This window comes from Symphalangus syndactylus, chromosome X (genome assembly GCF_028878055.3).
Source record: "Symphalangus syndactylus isolate Jambi chromosome X, NHGRI_mSymSyn1-v2.1_pri, whole genome shotgun sequence".
NCBI classification, from domain to species: Eukaryota; Metazoa; Chordata; class Mammalia; order Primates; family Hylobatidae; genus Symphalangus; species Symphalangus syndactylus.
In genome coordinates this window covers 25,490,605-25,504,606 of record NC_072447.2, presented here as the reverse complement: position 1 = coordinate 25,504,606, position 14,002 = coordinate 25,490,605, and the positions used below count along the sequence as shown (strand labels likewise).

The following is a 14,002-nucleotide window of genomic DNA, read 5'->3' as shown; positions in this document are numbered from 1 at the left end:
TGTAGTGGGTAGAGGCTGGGGATGATGCGAAACATTCTGCAATGTCCAGCCTCTACCACAAAGAATGATTGGTTCCCAAATATCAAGAGTGCTGGGGTTGAGAAACCCTGCTGTAAAAGGGAAGTGAAGAAGTGAAGTCATGACAGTGTCTACCACTGGGATGGAGGAGGGAAATACAGCCAAGGGACATGGGGATCTAGGGTACTAGCAATATTTTAATTTTTGACCTCAGCGAAGGTTAGATAGGTGAATGTTTTGTAACCAATTCATTAAGCTGCACATTATATGCTGTTGATTTTTCCATTTCAAAATGTTAAAAATACTCTAGGGGCTAGATTAACAGGACAATAGGATGGCCTAGTGTGAGCACTGGTTTGGGGGAGGGGGTTCCCCATCTAAGAGGGTCTCATAGTAACTCTGTTAACAATGGTGAGGCTGGGCCTCCAAGAAGGGCCTGTCCTGCCGTCTGAAGTGATTTTTAGTACTCAGATGGGCCCTCAGCTCTTCCTACACTCTGAAGTTGAATTCGCTTCCACAGATTTGGGTAGTTTTTCTGAAAAAAGTAATCACCCTTGCATTGGCATTAACCGTGGAAAATTTTAACTCAGCCTATAGGTAGGCAGAATAAATGCAAACAAGGATTTTAATTTAAATGCTCCGGCAGAAAGGGCAGCATTCAGTTCTGGAAATGCTCTAATGTTTAGGGACAGGAAGACGTGGAAATTCCACAGTTAGCAGGGCACGTTTTCTCTTAAAGGTGATGCTAGTAGAATAACTCATACAGATTATTTTTAAGTCCTCTCTGGGGTGAATTATAAACATCAGATAAATTTATTATTTTTTAAAAAAAGAAAAAACAAACAAAAAAGAACATTAGCCTAGCAGGCTCTTAACCAACAAATTGGATGAACTTCAGCCTCCTCTGAAGTGAGGTTTTACGTGCTTCTTGCTGCCTTTTTATCTCTCTCCATTACCCCAAACGATCAAACGTGCATTTTTAAAACCACATGCCATGTCAATATAAAGTTTAGTTGGCCTAGAACAATACCTGTGCATAGTACGCACTTAAAAATATTTATAAAGTGTGGAATGATAGACAATGGACACTCAGAAGGGCAGTGGGGTGGATGATGGTAAATTACTTAATGGGCACAATGTACATTCTTCTGGTGATGAATACCCTAAAAGCCCTGACTTCATCACTACACAATCTATCCATGTATTGAAATTACACTGTTACCCCATACATTTATACAAATAAAAATTTAAAATTTAAAATAATATTTGTTGAATAATGACCAAGTGAACAAATAACATGGGAAGGATACTTGGAAGTAGAGATATGCAAATAAGAAATTTTGATTAGAGTGGTGTTTTAAATATACCCTGAAATATATTTATTTATTTATTTATTATTATACTTTAGGTTTTAGGGTACATGTGCACAATGTGCAGGTTTGTTACATATATATCCATGTGCCGTGTTGGTTTACTGCACCCATTAACTGGTCATTTAGCATTAGGTATATCTCCTAATGCTGTCTCTCCCCCATTCCCCCAACCCACAACAGTCCCTAGAGTGTGATGTTCCCCTTCCTGTGTCCATGAGTTCTCATTGTTCAATTCCCACCTATGAGTGAGAACATGCGGTGTTTGGTTTTTTGTCCTTGCGATAGTTTACTGAGAATGATGTTTTCCAGTTTCATCCATGTCCCTACAAAGGACATGAACTCATCATTTTTTATGGCTGCATAGTATTCCATGGTGTATATGTGCCACATTTTCTTAATCCAGTCTATCGTTGTGGGACATTTGGGTTGATTCCAAGTCTTTGCTATTGTGAATAGTGCCTCAATAAACCTACGTGTGCATGTGTCTTTATAGCAGCATGATTTATAGTCCTTTGGGTATATACCCAGTAATGGGATGGCTGGGTCAAATGGTATTTCTAGTTCTAGATCCCTGAGGAATCGCCACACCGACTTCCACAATGGTTGAACTAGTTTACAGTCCCACCAAACAGTGTAAAAGTGTTCCTATTTCTCCACAGCCTCTCCAGCACCTGTTGTTTCCTGACTTTTGAATCATGGCCATTCTAACTGGTGTGAGATGGTATCTCATTGTGGTTTTGATTTGCACCTGAAATATATTTAAATGAAATAATGAATAATGTGTGAAATTCAAATTGTTTAAGATTGAACAGACTTCTTAGAGTTCTGCATGATCTTCTAGATCCTTTCTGAAGCTTTGAGCCTTAAACAATTGGACTAAGAATTTAAGGAGGTGGATGATTCATTCCAAGGTGATTTAAGAGTCTTGCAGCATGAACTGATCATTTCTTTAGGTGCTTTGCCCAATCTCACAAACTCTTCAAACACAGAGAAAAAAACAATCCTGTTGCACTTGAACATTTTACTCCAACTCAGCTATGACACTTTAGCAATAAATGATGCTAGAAGGCAGAAGTCATTCCTAAAATGTAAGTACACAGTGTGGGGCTGATGGAGTATTTTTGGCTTACAGGCGTGTCATTTAGTGACTTACTACATTTTTCAAAGAAGGAATACAAACCAAATCCAGGATGACCCAGTTTTAAGAGGTGACTTACTCAGGGGTAATGATCAAAAGGCTATGGTTAAGGTTTTAAGACCCAGGGATCCACCTTGTATTGTTTAAATATATTAATAATTAAATAGTATTTGTAGGGAAAGGGATTTTTAGCTTCAGGGGCTTAAAGGCGAGCGTGACAGAAGAAGAAGTCCTAAGGCTGGAGTGTTCACCTTTATGAATAGACCACAGTAAAGTGAAAGTCCCTAAACTGGGGCTTGTCTAGGCCATTGAATTACATCTGTATACACATGCCTCCATCAGGCTGCCCTGGTTGCAATTCTCTGAAAGATGCCAAATGGTGAAGCTCAAGCTGGTTCTCTGTCTTATTCTAAGGATCTTTGATGACTTTGCTCTAAAGGTTGCTTTTAGCAGCAGAACAGAGTGAAAGTAAAGAGGCAACTTTAGTGTGTCATTTTTCGAGCTCTGCCTGGACATGTCACAGAGCAAGGAAGGCCTCCAAGGTGAATGGGCATGATCATGTCTCCTACAAAGCAGAAGAAAGGAGACTTGGGTAGGTCAGGCTGTGGGAGAATGAAAGACTTGGGCAAATAGTTCAATTGACTTTCTCATAAGACAGGCAACACTGTTTGGAAGTTCCTGGGTTTGGCAAAGGATTGATTTTAAATTTATTTTTGTTTTTATTTTTTATTTTTGCAGTATAATATACACATAGTGAAGGGTGTAAATTACACTAGTCTGAACTGTACTGCTCAGTGAATGTTTACTCTAGTAGCTGCCATACAGATCAAGATATAGATCATTTCCAGCACCCTAGAAGGTTCCCTTGTACCACCTTCCTAGTCAATACCACCTTCCCACTTTGGTAACCACTATTATGACACCTATCACCATGGATTCCATTTGCCTATTACACTTAAACATTTGAATTTCAGTTGCAGAATAAATAAGTGAAATCTTACAGTATGTACACTTGTGTCTGATTTCTTTCTCCCAACATGTTTGTGAGATTAATCCATTTGTTCTGTGCATCAGTAGCATTTTCCTTTTTATTGCTGAGTAGTATTCCATCATGTGCACAGACTACAGTTGGTTTGTCATGCATCAGTTGGTGTACATTTGGATCACTTTTATTTGGGGCAATTATGCCTCGAGACAGTATGAGCATTCTGGTATATGATGAGATTATTGTACTCTGTATATCTAGGGGTGGAATTTGCTGGATTGGAGGGTAGGCCTATGATTGACTGTAGCAGATATAACCATACAGTTTTCCAGGTGGATAAACTGTCATGGGACTATCTAATGGTAGATTCCTCAGGCCACTTGCACCCCTGGCTTCACATTCCCACCGCTAATTATAATTATGCTGTGAATTGTTTTGAAATATTACATGCCAGTGGATGGTTCATTCAACTAAATCGTAAGGGCTGAAATTCAGGGGCCACATCCAACTTTCCTCCCCTCTCCTCTTACACAGAGCAAGTGGAGAGTCATTCAGCTGGTTCAGTACAGTGGGACCCTGACAAACTGGCACAAGCTACCCCCAAACACATATTCCACTTTGTAGCCACCCCTCTGGGGCTTGCGTTGATTGATTCATGAGTCTTGAGTCTCTACTGTGGCCCCAGGCCTGGCCTTTGTCTGGGCTCAACTTGTGGGAGGCTGGACGTAAATTACAGAAGGACAAGGCTGTGGAGGGAACTCGCTGATCTTCTCCAAGGTGTTTTAAAGTGCAGGTTTCCATGAGGGGATTTCAGATCAGAGGCCAGTTTTAAGGGTTATTGTGAACCTACAGGATGTTTCCTGCAAGCCCCCCTGGAACTCGGTTCGCCCTAGGTGACCAGCATCCTGCGCAGCCTTGTCCCCTTAGCAGTTCCCCTGGGTAGCATGACTTGGTTCCTCTCAGTCCTGCCCTCTCCAAGGGTCCCCACAATTTGAGACTCTCACAGAAGAAGGCTTTCTAGAAAGGGAAACTCTGCCCTCCCAGGAGAAGGCTCTGAATCTCCTTCCACTGTCAGGCCCACACCTCCTTCAAAGTTAGTGAAAGTCTCTCTTTCTTGGAAACCCAAGTTCGCCTTCTCGCTGGCATTAAAGGCTTTGGCAGTCCCCGCCTCAGCAGCCGGGGTCCCACGGGTCCGGGGAGGGTGGGGTGGCAGGAGGCAGGCGTGCCGGCCAGCCTGACACCTGTCGTAGGCGCGTTCGGCCTCCGGCCTCCGCAGCCCCCAACAGCTGTCAGCGGCGGCCGCCGGAGGGACCCGCCAGGAGCGGAAGGAATTAAACGCCCGCCCATCGCATCAGACTCGGCCGCTCCCTCCTCCTCCTCCTCCTCCTCCTCCTCTTCCCCCTCCCTCTTCGCGCCGCCGCCTTCTCCAGGTCCCCACCAGCTCCGCAGCGGCAGCGGGACGCTGTGCCAGGGTCACTTTGCACAGCACTCGGCACGCACGGAGCAGGGCTCGCGCCCCGGGGCTGCCCCAGGATGGCAGTGAAGTACGGGGAACTCAGAGAGACACCGTGACCCCAGGCTGAGCCCAAGGCGCGCCACTCCTCCCAGAGGCGACATGGGGCACCCGGTGTACCGCGGTGAGAAGCCCCAGCTGCACTACGCGGTGAGTGTCCTGACGCGTGCAGAGGACAAAGGGGGCGCCACTGGGCCGCTCCAGGTGGGGACTGCGAGGGGCGATGGTAGTCGGGGCTCCCCACAGGTCCATGGCTGAGGGGGTGGCGGGTGGTCTGGTACGTCACCCCGAAATGCCACCTGCTCACTAACTCATTGGCGCTTCCCGAAATCTTTTAGAAGGTACAGAGGAGCCTCAACCCTGAATTCAGTGTTTCTTTGCCCCAACGCTGTGGTCACTGCATCTGGGACCGGGACTGGACTCCGCCACCGCCTCGCTGACAAAGGCTGACAAATGGGGTTCCTGGGGTTAGGCCTAGGTCGCTCATTCAGCCTTCAGTCAGATATGTTGAAAGGACGAGAATAAGACTGGACAGGAGGCAGGGCCGCTTCATGATCTCAGTGTGTGGCGAGTAGATTTGCTAAAGAAATGCTGCCGGGAGCGTTGGGGTGCAGCCGTTTCACTCTTTAGAAAGGGAGTGCATTTCCCTCCTACTTTGTGACGGGACAGAATGTTGCACATTATCATTAATGTTGCACGCTAATACAAGGGAATACCAGGGGCTCTTCTGTCATACCTTCCCCCTCCCTTATGGTAGCTTCTGTTCTCCCTGTTGATACAAGGATTTACTGAGGACCTACTGTGTGCCAGGAACTGCGCTAGGTGCTGCAGGTACTGCAGGAAACACAACAGAGAGAAAGCTCATGGGATTTGCCTTCTTTGAAGAAGGAGTCAAGATTTCAAGGTTAACAACCGACCAAATCCAGATACTAGATTGAGTATATTTTTTGAGAGAGAGAAAAGAAAGGAAAGAAGGAAAAAAGGAAAGTTGTTTCTGAGGAATGACTACTACTTCTGAAGATTTCAAATGCCCCCTCCAGGAAGGGGGCAGGGAGAAGGTTTACCTTACTCCAGTCTTCAGACATTGATTTTCCACTTGTGAGATGTGTCGTTTTGAGATGAGACACTGCAGTTGCTCTGTCATCTGCTAATTTACTGAGTTTTCCTTGAATTGATTTGCACTGTTGAGACTGGACGTTCTGACTGCCAACTTTAAAAATTGGAGAGAAGCAGGCAGAAAGTTGACAAGAATCATTAATATTTATAATAAGGCAAAGACAGTTAACTGTCTGGAATTCGTGTCTTCCAAAATCCAGTCCCCAACATAAAAAATATATATATATTTTTTTGAAGAAAGGAGTAGAGGTGGACGGGGTGGTAGACTCAGGCATCCGGAGCTGCTCCAGTTGGTTCCTGGTGTCACCTGGGGGCTTCTGGATTAATTGCAGGGCCATTGGGCAAATTGCACACCTCGTACACTTCACTTTCCTCCACTGGAAAAATGAAGGCCTGAATTAGGAAATTGTTAAGATACCTTCCCAGGCAAACGTTCCAGGAACCTGTGACAGCTCTTTCTCTGGTTTTTCTATAGTTACTTGCCTTGAAACACCAAATGAGATACTTATAAGTTACTAATGCTCGTTCATATGTCTGGGAGACACTAGTGGCTCAGTGATTTGCCTTTTAAAGTGGTTTAAAGGGTAACCACTTTTCAACAGAGGTTGCTTTACACTGAAGGAGGTAGAGTCTGTGCTCACTGTGCCCATTCAACATCTCCACCCCACCACCTTTTCGAACTGTGTGCTGGTACGCTTTGATTCATGATCTGAGGTCTTTTCCATTTACAAGAGTGGGGGTGGGGGAGGAAAGGTGAGAACGGGCTCCTTAATTTTAAAAAAATCTGTTCATTCAATGAATGGTTATTGTCTCAATTATGTAAATATATTACAAAAATATTTTAAAATTGTCATTTAATTAAGCTGTCTCATTCTTCTAAAATCATAAACTGAAGAGTCAAGCCGATGCTAATGTCCCCTCTTGGAGCTCTGAAGACTGCTGATGAAATAGCCCTTTATTCTAGTACAGATTATCATGTATGTATATTCTGATTTAAGACTATAAAAAGGAAGATTCCAGAGGGAATTTGTTGGGATTCCAGGTTGGAATAAGTCACCCGGGCTCTCTGAAGTTTCCTATGCATACTTTAGGATGATAAAGCAGCAGCTCTGAATCAGTCACGTGTCCAGAGAATGTTCTTTATTAAGTGTGACCCATTGTTTTTCATATTAGTATAACCCTTGGTGGTATAATATCCATTCTAATGCTGCACTTTTGTTTACTTCCCTCATTTGGGTTTTGATAATTCCAGAGCTTGTTTTGCCGTTTAGCACAAATATTCCACTTACTTTGCTCAACATGGTTTTGTCCCACTGTGCATTTTCCTGTGATCTTGGGTTTTTTTGGGTCTGTCTTCCTCAACATGAATGACCCTCCATGTGTCCTTAATACCTCCTGCCTCCTCTGAATTATAATTCGGGGATAAGTATCTAACGCTCTTCCTTCAGTGCTTTTTCATTTGTCCAAGGTGAGACCGCATATGAGAGAGGTCAGTGGCTCACATTTGATTCATTCAATAAGCATTTGTTGAATGCCTATTGTATTCCAGGTATTTGGTCAGTTTTCCAAAGAGACAATTAGATAGTGAAAATGTTAGGAGTTGCTATGGACATCTCACTTATCTTTTTAAATGGTCATAATGGTCACAGAGAGCAAAATGCAATTAACTAGACAAGAACATCCTCCATTTATATAAACAGACATTTTCAAAGTATAGTACAACTGTCTTCTTGCTTTATCATCGCACACAGAAAATAATGTGTGTTAGCAGCTAATGTTCTCCTCAAAAAATTTCCTCCTACAGTTTTCCCACATTCAGGTTATGGTGACTCCATCCTTCCAGCTGGGTGTTGTCCTTGATGCCTTTTGGTGACTGAATCAGATTTACACTTTCAAAAGCCTGCCCTGATCCCAGCATGAAGTCAGGATGAGGAAGAGCTAGAATGCATCCTGGTATTTGGGCCTGGGAGAGATTCGAGAAGATGACTGATGCTAGGGTGGCAGCTGGGCAGGAGATTGAGAGCAGTTGGCATATTGGAGAGATGCTTAGAACATAGAACCTGTCAGACTTAGTTTGGATGGGATAAAGAGGTGATAGAGTATGAAGGATGAGGATGACATGAATGAATCAATGATTTTCTGGCAGCATTTCTAGAGAAGCTCTTGAAGTTTATATAATAATCAAATAGTCATAATAATATTTCCCTCCTTGTTATTGTCTTATACAGATTGCAAAATATTTGAACACAGTCTAGGTCAATTTCAGTCTCAAATCCAATTGCTGCCTTATGCAGGTTTTCTATTTCCTGATTGAAGAAATCTAAGCTCAGAACAGTAGAATTCAAGGTGGCACATGTGTCACTGCTGACAGAACTGAGAGCTTTATCCGGGTGCCCTGATCCTGCAGTGCTCTTCTGAGTCATTTAGACAATGAGGATAGTCGAACCTAATCATCCCTCTGCGATCCACTTTGCCACAGTAATAAACCAACAACCAAATGTTGGACCTTCAGTGACTTAATGTGACATCTATATTGTCAAATTGCATGGCCAAATAGCTCTTTAATTTGACTAGTGTAGACAAAAACCAAAAATTTAAGTATCCATTAAGTTCAGTGCAATATCTTTATGTCTTTCTGAAAGACACTAAAAAAAATCTGGATTAAAAGCTTGGCCTGGTGACTTACTGGGGACCTTAGGAGGCTCAAGCTCTTCTCTCGTGATGCCCCAACCTGTCTTTACCCTCAAGTGGGGCAGAGAAAAGCAAATCAATGTCCATTATACAGTCACCATCAGGAATCCCTGGACTGACATCATTCACTTCTCTCTCACTGGCAGGTTGAAAACTTGCTGGGAGTAGTACTATGTGTGTCTTGTCCCTGCTGTCACCTGGGCACCTAGCAGAGTGCTGGAAGCACAGTAGGTGATCAGTAGATATGTGTTGAATGACTTCATGAATCTAGTAGTTGAGACCTAGTTTTTGAGGTCCTAAGCTACTCATTCTCCTTCCTTGTACTGGTCTAGTCTGAGCTCCTCTGCTGCTGATGTCACTTCCTGTTTGGTGCGGTCACCACACCATCTGTGCTTTTGACCACAGCCTTGTAATCAGATGCTGACTCTGCCCTTGCTCCAGTTAACCCCTTCCTAAGGAACTCACCGGAAGTGCCAAGCTGCTTACCCTGACAGAGAACCTGTTTTCACATAGAATGGAAACTATGAAAGTTTCCAAGTTTGTTCTCTATGAACATTCAATTTTCAAAGACTTTGAATTCATTAAGTTTGCTTAATAATTGAGTGGTATTGAATACAGGGTACTCTCTGGTAATTCTGAAGATGCCCAGAACTGGGCGCCGTTGCAGGCCTGTGCTGATATGAATCAGTTATCATCCATCAGTGCTAACAGTGTAGACATCTTAGGAAACTCAGCAGAACTTATACTGACCTGTGGTATGGCCCAGAACTTACTTTTATAAAACCATTTTTATATCACTCTGCTTGTCATTTGTCTCCTCATAAACACAAAATTTTTTTAACTTACAAATATGTGAGAGATTATTAAATCCTCTTAATTAACACCTCTACTAATTGTAGATACCTTTTCTACTCCCACCCCCAACCCGGCATGCTTACTTTTCTGCTGCATGCAGAAAGTTTCCTGGATAAGGCCTCTTTGGTGTGGAAGCCCCATCATCTTAGGAAGCTACATCTCCCCTCCTTCAAACCACTCATTAAGTACCACTACTAATTGATAAAAAATCAGATTCCTGTTGGATGTTGCATAGCAGACATATCTGCCAATCACTTAAAAACAATTACCACCCTTTGCCTAGTCCTTTCTGGTGATGAACTTTTATTATTTACTTTTCCTGTTCCCACATTGTGTTAACCCTGGACCACACACACTTGACTCTCAACTTGGTTGTGAAATTATTGTCTAGTCATACAAAGTCTTCATTGGGTTCTTGATTCCTCACTTCCCTGTCACCTGTTTCATTCTCAGACTTTCCCATCTCAGTGAGTGGTTGGCTATCCCTATGGCCAGTGCAATCTTTCTAAAAGGTAATGAAATAGTGACATTTCAGGGCTTAAGCTCTTTGGTTGGTTTCCATTCCACTTAGAATAATAGCTTCATCCATGACCTTGACCTTCCAAGTGCTCCTTACCTGATCTCTGCCTCATACCACGCCCTACTCCGCAAGCTTATCATTGCCTGGCCACATCTGTGCCCTTTTTGTTCCTCAAATGCGACCAGTTCTTTTCTGCCCCAAGCCTTTGTACTTGCTGTCCCTTCTGCCTGGAATGTCCTCTGTGTGGTAGGCTTTTTTTTTACGTCCTTCAAATTGCAGGAAAAATGTCACCTTTCCTGACTGCTTCCTCTGAAGTGTTTCTGAGCCCACTCAGTTACCCTGGATCATATCACACTAGCCACTTCCCTCATTGTTCACATCACCACTTGGTATTATATTATATATTCATTGTTTGTCTGTCTCCTCTGACTAGTGTGTAAGTTTATTCAGGGCAAGGACCCAGTGATCCTTTCCCACTGTCTTTCCACTGCCTTAGAGCAGGTCCTGGCACAGGGTAGGCATACAATAAATATTTATGAGAACATGAATCTGGCTGCTTGTGTATTTTTCCCTAGGTTACGCTAGGAGTTTCCAAACTTAACCCTTTATTAGTTGATGATTGAGGTCAGAGGGAGAGACGAGACTAAAAATTAGCTTTACAGTTTCACTGAATTCTTACTAAATGAGAATCTCTAAGGACCAAACTTGGAATCAATCCTTTGAAAAAGCTTTGGGGGTGGTTCCAATATCAGCTGGGTTTGGCAAACACTGATTAATTTACACGGTGAACCACTTACTACTCAAGCAGCCCCTACAAAATGTAGGATTCAGCAGCAAAGTAGATTCAGAAAGTACAATACAATACTTCACCTCAGCTGACTCTGAGGTAATCTAGTACAAGTTTTCGGAGCGGTCCTTTGTTTTACCACCCAGTGTTCATTTCAGCCAAACTCTCTAATGACACAAAAGGTATAGGAATACTTCCTCTATATAATGTCGTCTGGCAATATGTCCCTCAGTATCCATATTCTAGGTAAAATCGACCAGTGGTTCTGAACCAGAGGACCTTGGGCAGTGTCTGGAGGCATTTTTGGTTATCATAACTGGCAGGGGTTGCCACTGGCATCTATTAAGTAGAGACCTGACATGTTGCTGAACATCCTACAAAGCACAACACAACCCAACAAGGAGTTGTCCAGCCTCAAATGTCAATAGTGCTGAGATAGAGAAACACTGACTTAATTGTATCTCAGTAGATATCAAAATCTTAAATGTTTTTGAGAACAATTTTGTATGGCACTTTCTAAAATACATTATTCGTAGTTTCTTGGGTTTTCAGAGATAGAGGTGAGAAAATGTGCGTGAGCTTCCCTGGCTGTGAGTCACAGTTATGAACAGTGTGTTTCATACTGTGCGGGGATTACTCTGGAGAGGGTGTTGGTGGTCCTTCCAGAAGCCTCAGCATCTTGGGCTTTTTGTTTCTTCACTCCTCAATGCCGATGCCCTTCCTAATCTTGGGTTAAAAAATGTTTACTGTCTTCTCTCTCATGTCAGACATTAGCTAACTTCTTCCTTTATGACCGTCTAACAGCCTTGCCTAATTTGCCACCTCTCTTCTGATTAAGCCAGAATGCCCGTTTAACGAATGTGTTAATCGTGGGCCTAAAATTAGAAGTTATAATCTCCAAATGAGGATGTGTGGAGTGCTGAGCAGCCTTGGTGTGTGGATGTGGGATCTGCATCTGTATGAAAGTGAGAAACTAGAGTGCCTGCTTCTGTCCCTACTCCTTGAGGATAATGACGCAGACCGGCCTGCTCTGGGGAAAAGGGAAGAGTTGCTGAAAGAAAAGCCAAAGGAAAGAGGGAGGGAAACTGTGACTCCCAGCATTTCTCTCTCAATCACATCAGGGTTCAAAATCTCCTGAGCAGCCCAGGGTGGCAGGCAAGTTTGTGGCCTACCTATTCTGCCATTGAATTGCAGAGCCCTTTCTTAACTCCTGGCTATGTCACTGAATGTCCATTAGCATGGTCTGTTTTTAGATTGTGAGTTACGAGATGATGGGGAGGGTGGGGATAGATTTAAAGGTCTTGGGTGCTTGCCAAATTTTGGACTGAGACCACTGTTTACAAACACAATTAATTAATATCTTTTAATGTACTTTCTGTTCTCAGGTTTTCTCATTCTAACCTTATTTTCAAAAGACCAATTTTTCTGATTTATTTTATTCTTAAATATACCCTGAATACTTAAAAACTTAAAGGTAGATCCAGTGATGCAACAAGGACTCCCACCAGTCATTATGTGGTACTGCTTTCACTATCTGTGTGGTGACTACTTGGATGTGAATATGAGATACTTTTCAATACAAGAAACACATACAAAATATAAGCCAAATTTTTTCATTCAAATACAGTTACTGTTACTGAGGACTCTTCCACTTCCAATTTCCTTGAAAGATGCCATGACTCTTTCAAATGAAAACCTGTCAGGCTTGTTCTCCTCTTCTCTTTGGATACTTGTCATTTTCTTAGAACTTTTCTAACATAAAAAAAATCTTATAGTAAAATTTGAGTGTTTGGGATGTCAGCTAAATTAGATTTCTGAAATAACAATTTTAGAAGAATTTGGAGTTGTGGCTTTAGGGAAAAGTTGCCATGGCAACAGCAACAGAAGTAGTTTAGATGAATAAACTTTTAACATATTTTTGAATGACCCCTTTCTGCAGTTGACTGAAATATCTGGTAAAGAAATGTATAAGCCAGTCCAAGTGCAATACAGAGGCTAAAAGCATCTCACCACCTTGTGAAGCACGGGGGCTCCATATTTGCCAAGCATCTCTGTGCCAGGTGGGTGCCTCTCCACATGGGCACAAATCCCTGGACATTGCTCTAGGTGCCTAGCTTGGTGATGCCATATTAATTAGACCCACAGAGGAATAATAGATTAGCAAGGGTATGGAACATTGAGTTTGCTAGAATGATTTGAAAATGGTAACATAACACATAGTATTATTTCTGTGGGTATCTATGCACATGACTTTCAACAGTTCCATTCATGTTAAGATGCCATTTCGATGGTCTGAGCAAAATGTAAAACATGGTCTTAACTTTTATCTCAAAAGTAAAGGCATCCTCCCACATTAACTACTGATTCACAGTCAAGGGCTTTGTGTCGATCAGGATCCAAACAGGAAACAGATAAATCACTCAAAAGGCTTAATTTGAGGAATGAACTATGCCAATATGTTGACAGGTTTAAAGGAACCAACGGTGAGTGGTGAAGCACCCAACAATTAGCAACACTGAGAAGCTGTTACCAGGGAGGAACCAGTGTTACCAGAGCCCACTGACTTGCTGCCTTGGCTGGAAGGGACCCTGGCAATGTGTCCAGAGAAGACTCCAGCAAGGGCAAAATACAGAGAAGCAGGGATAGACTGGAACAGTAAATACTCTGACTTCTTGGTCTCCCTGTTCTCCATCTCCTTCTGGGCCCAAGCCCAGCCAATCCAGTGAGACCAGCACAGAGAAGGGCAGAACATTTTATTTCCTATTTTTGTTGAGGGCTGGGGGGAGTCGGTGTTGACAAACATAAAATATCATTACAAGCATTTTCAATCTTGTTTGGGGTTTGCTTACATTTATGAAAGACCTTAAATTCCTAAGTATATAGAAGACTCCCAAATTGCTTCAAATGTCTCTTTCTTCCACACTGTAGATTATTTTAACTACCACATTTAAAGTACTCAGGTGCTATGCCACCTCCATCCATACGTGGTGTGCTTGCTTTTAAGGA

The 14,002-nt window shown here is 42.7% G+C and overlaps 1 protein-coding gene across 2 annotated transcripts in view; it reads left to right on the top strand.

Annotated features, from left to right (window-relative positions):
* ARHGAP6 (Rho GTPase activating protein 6) overlaps positions 1-14,002 on the top strand; it is a 523,176-nt gene that overhangs the window by 230,207 nt on the left and 278,967 nt on the right. Inside the window, exon 1 of one of the 2 annotated variants that reach the window (XM_055266918.2) lies at positions 4,907-5,177. The exons of the other annotated variant lie outside the window; for it this stretch is intronic. Within the exon in view, the coding sequence (XP_055122893.1) occupies positions 5,130-5,177 (48 nt within the window). The 5' untranslated portion in view covers positions 4,907-5,129. Of the gene's footprint in view, positions 1-4,906; positions 5,178-14,002 lie in introns of those variants that run through there. 2 annotated transcript variants of the gene reach the window in all.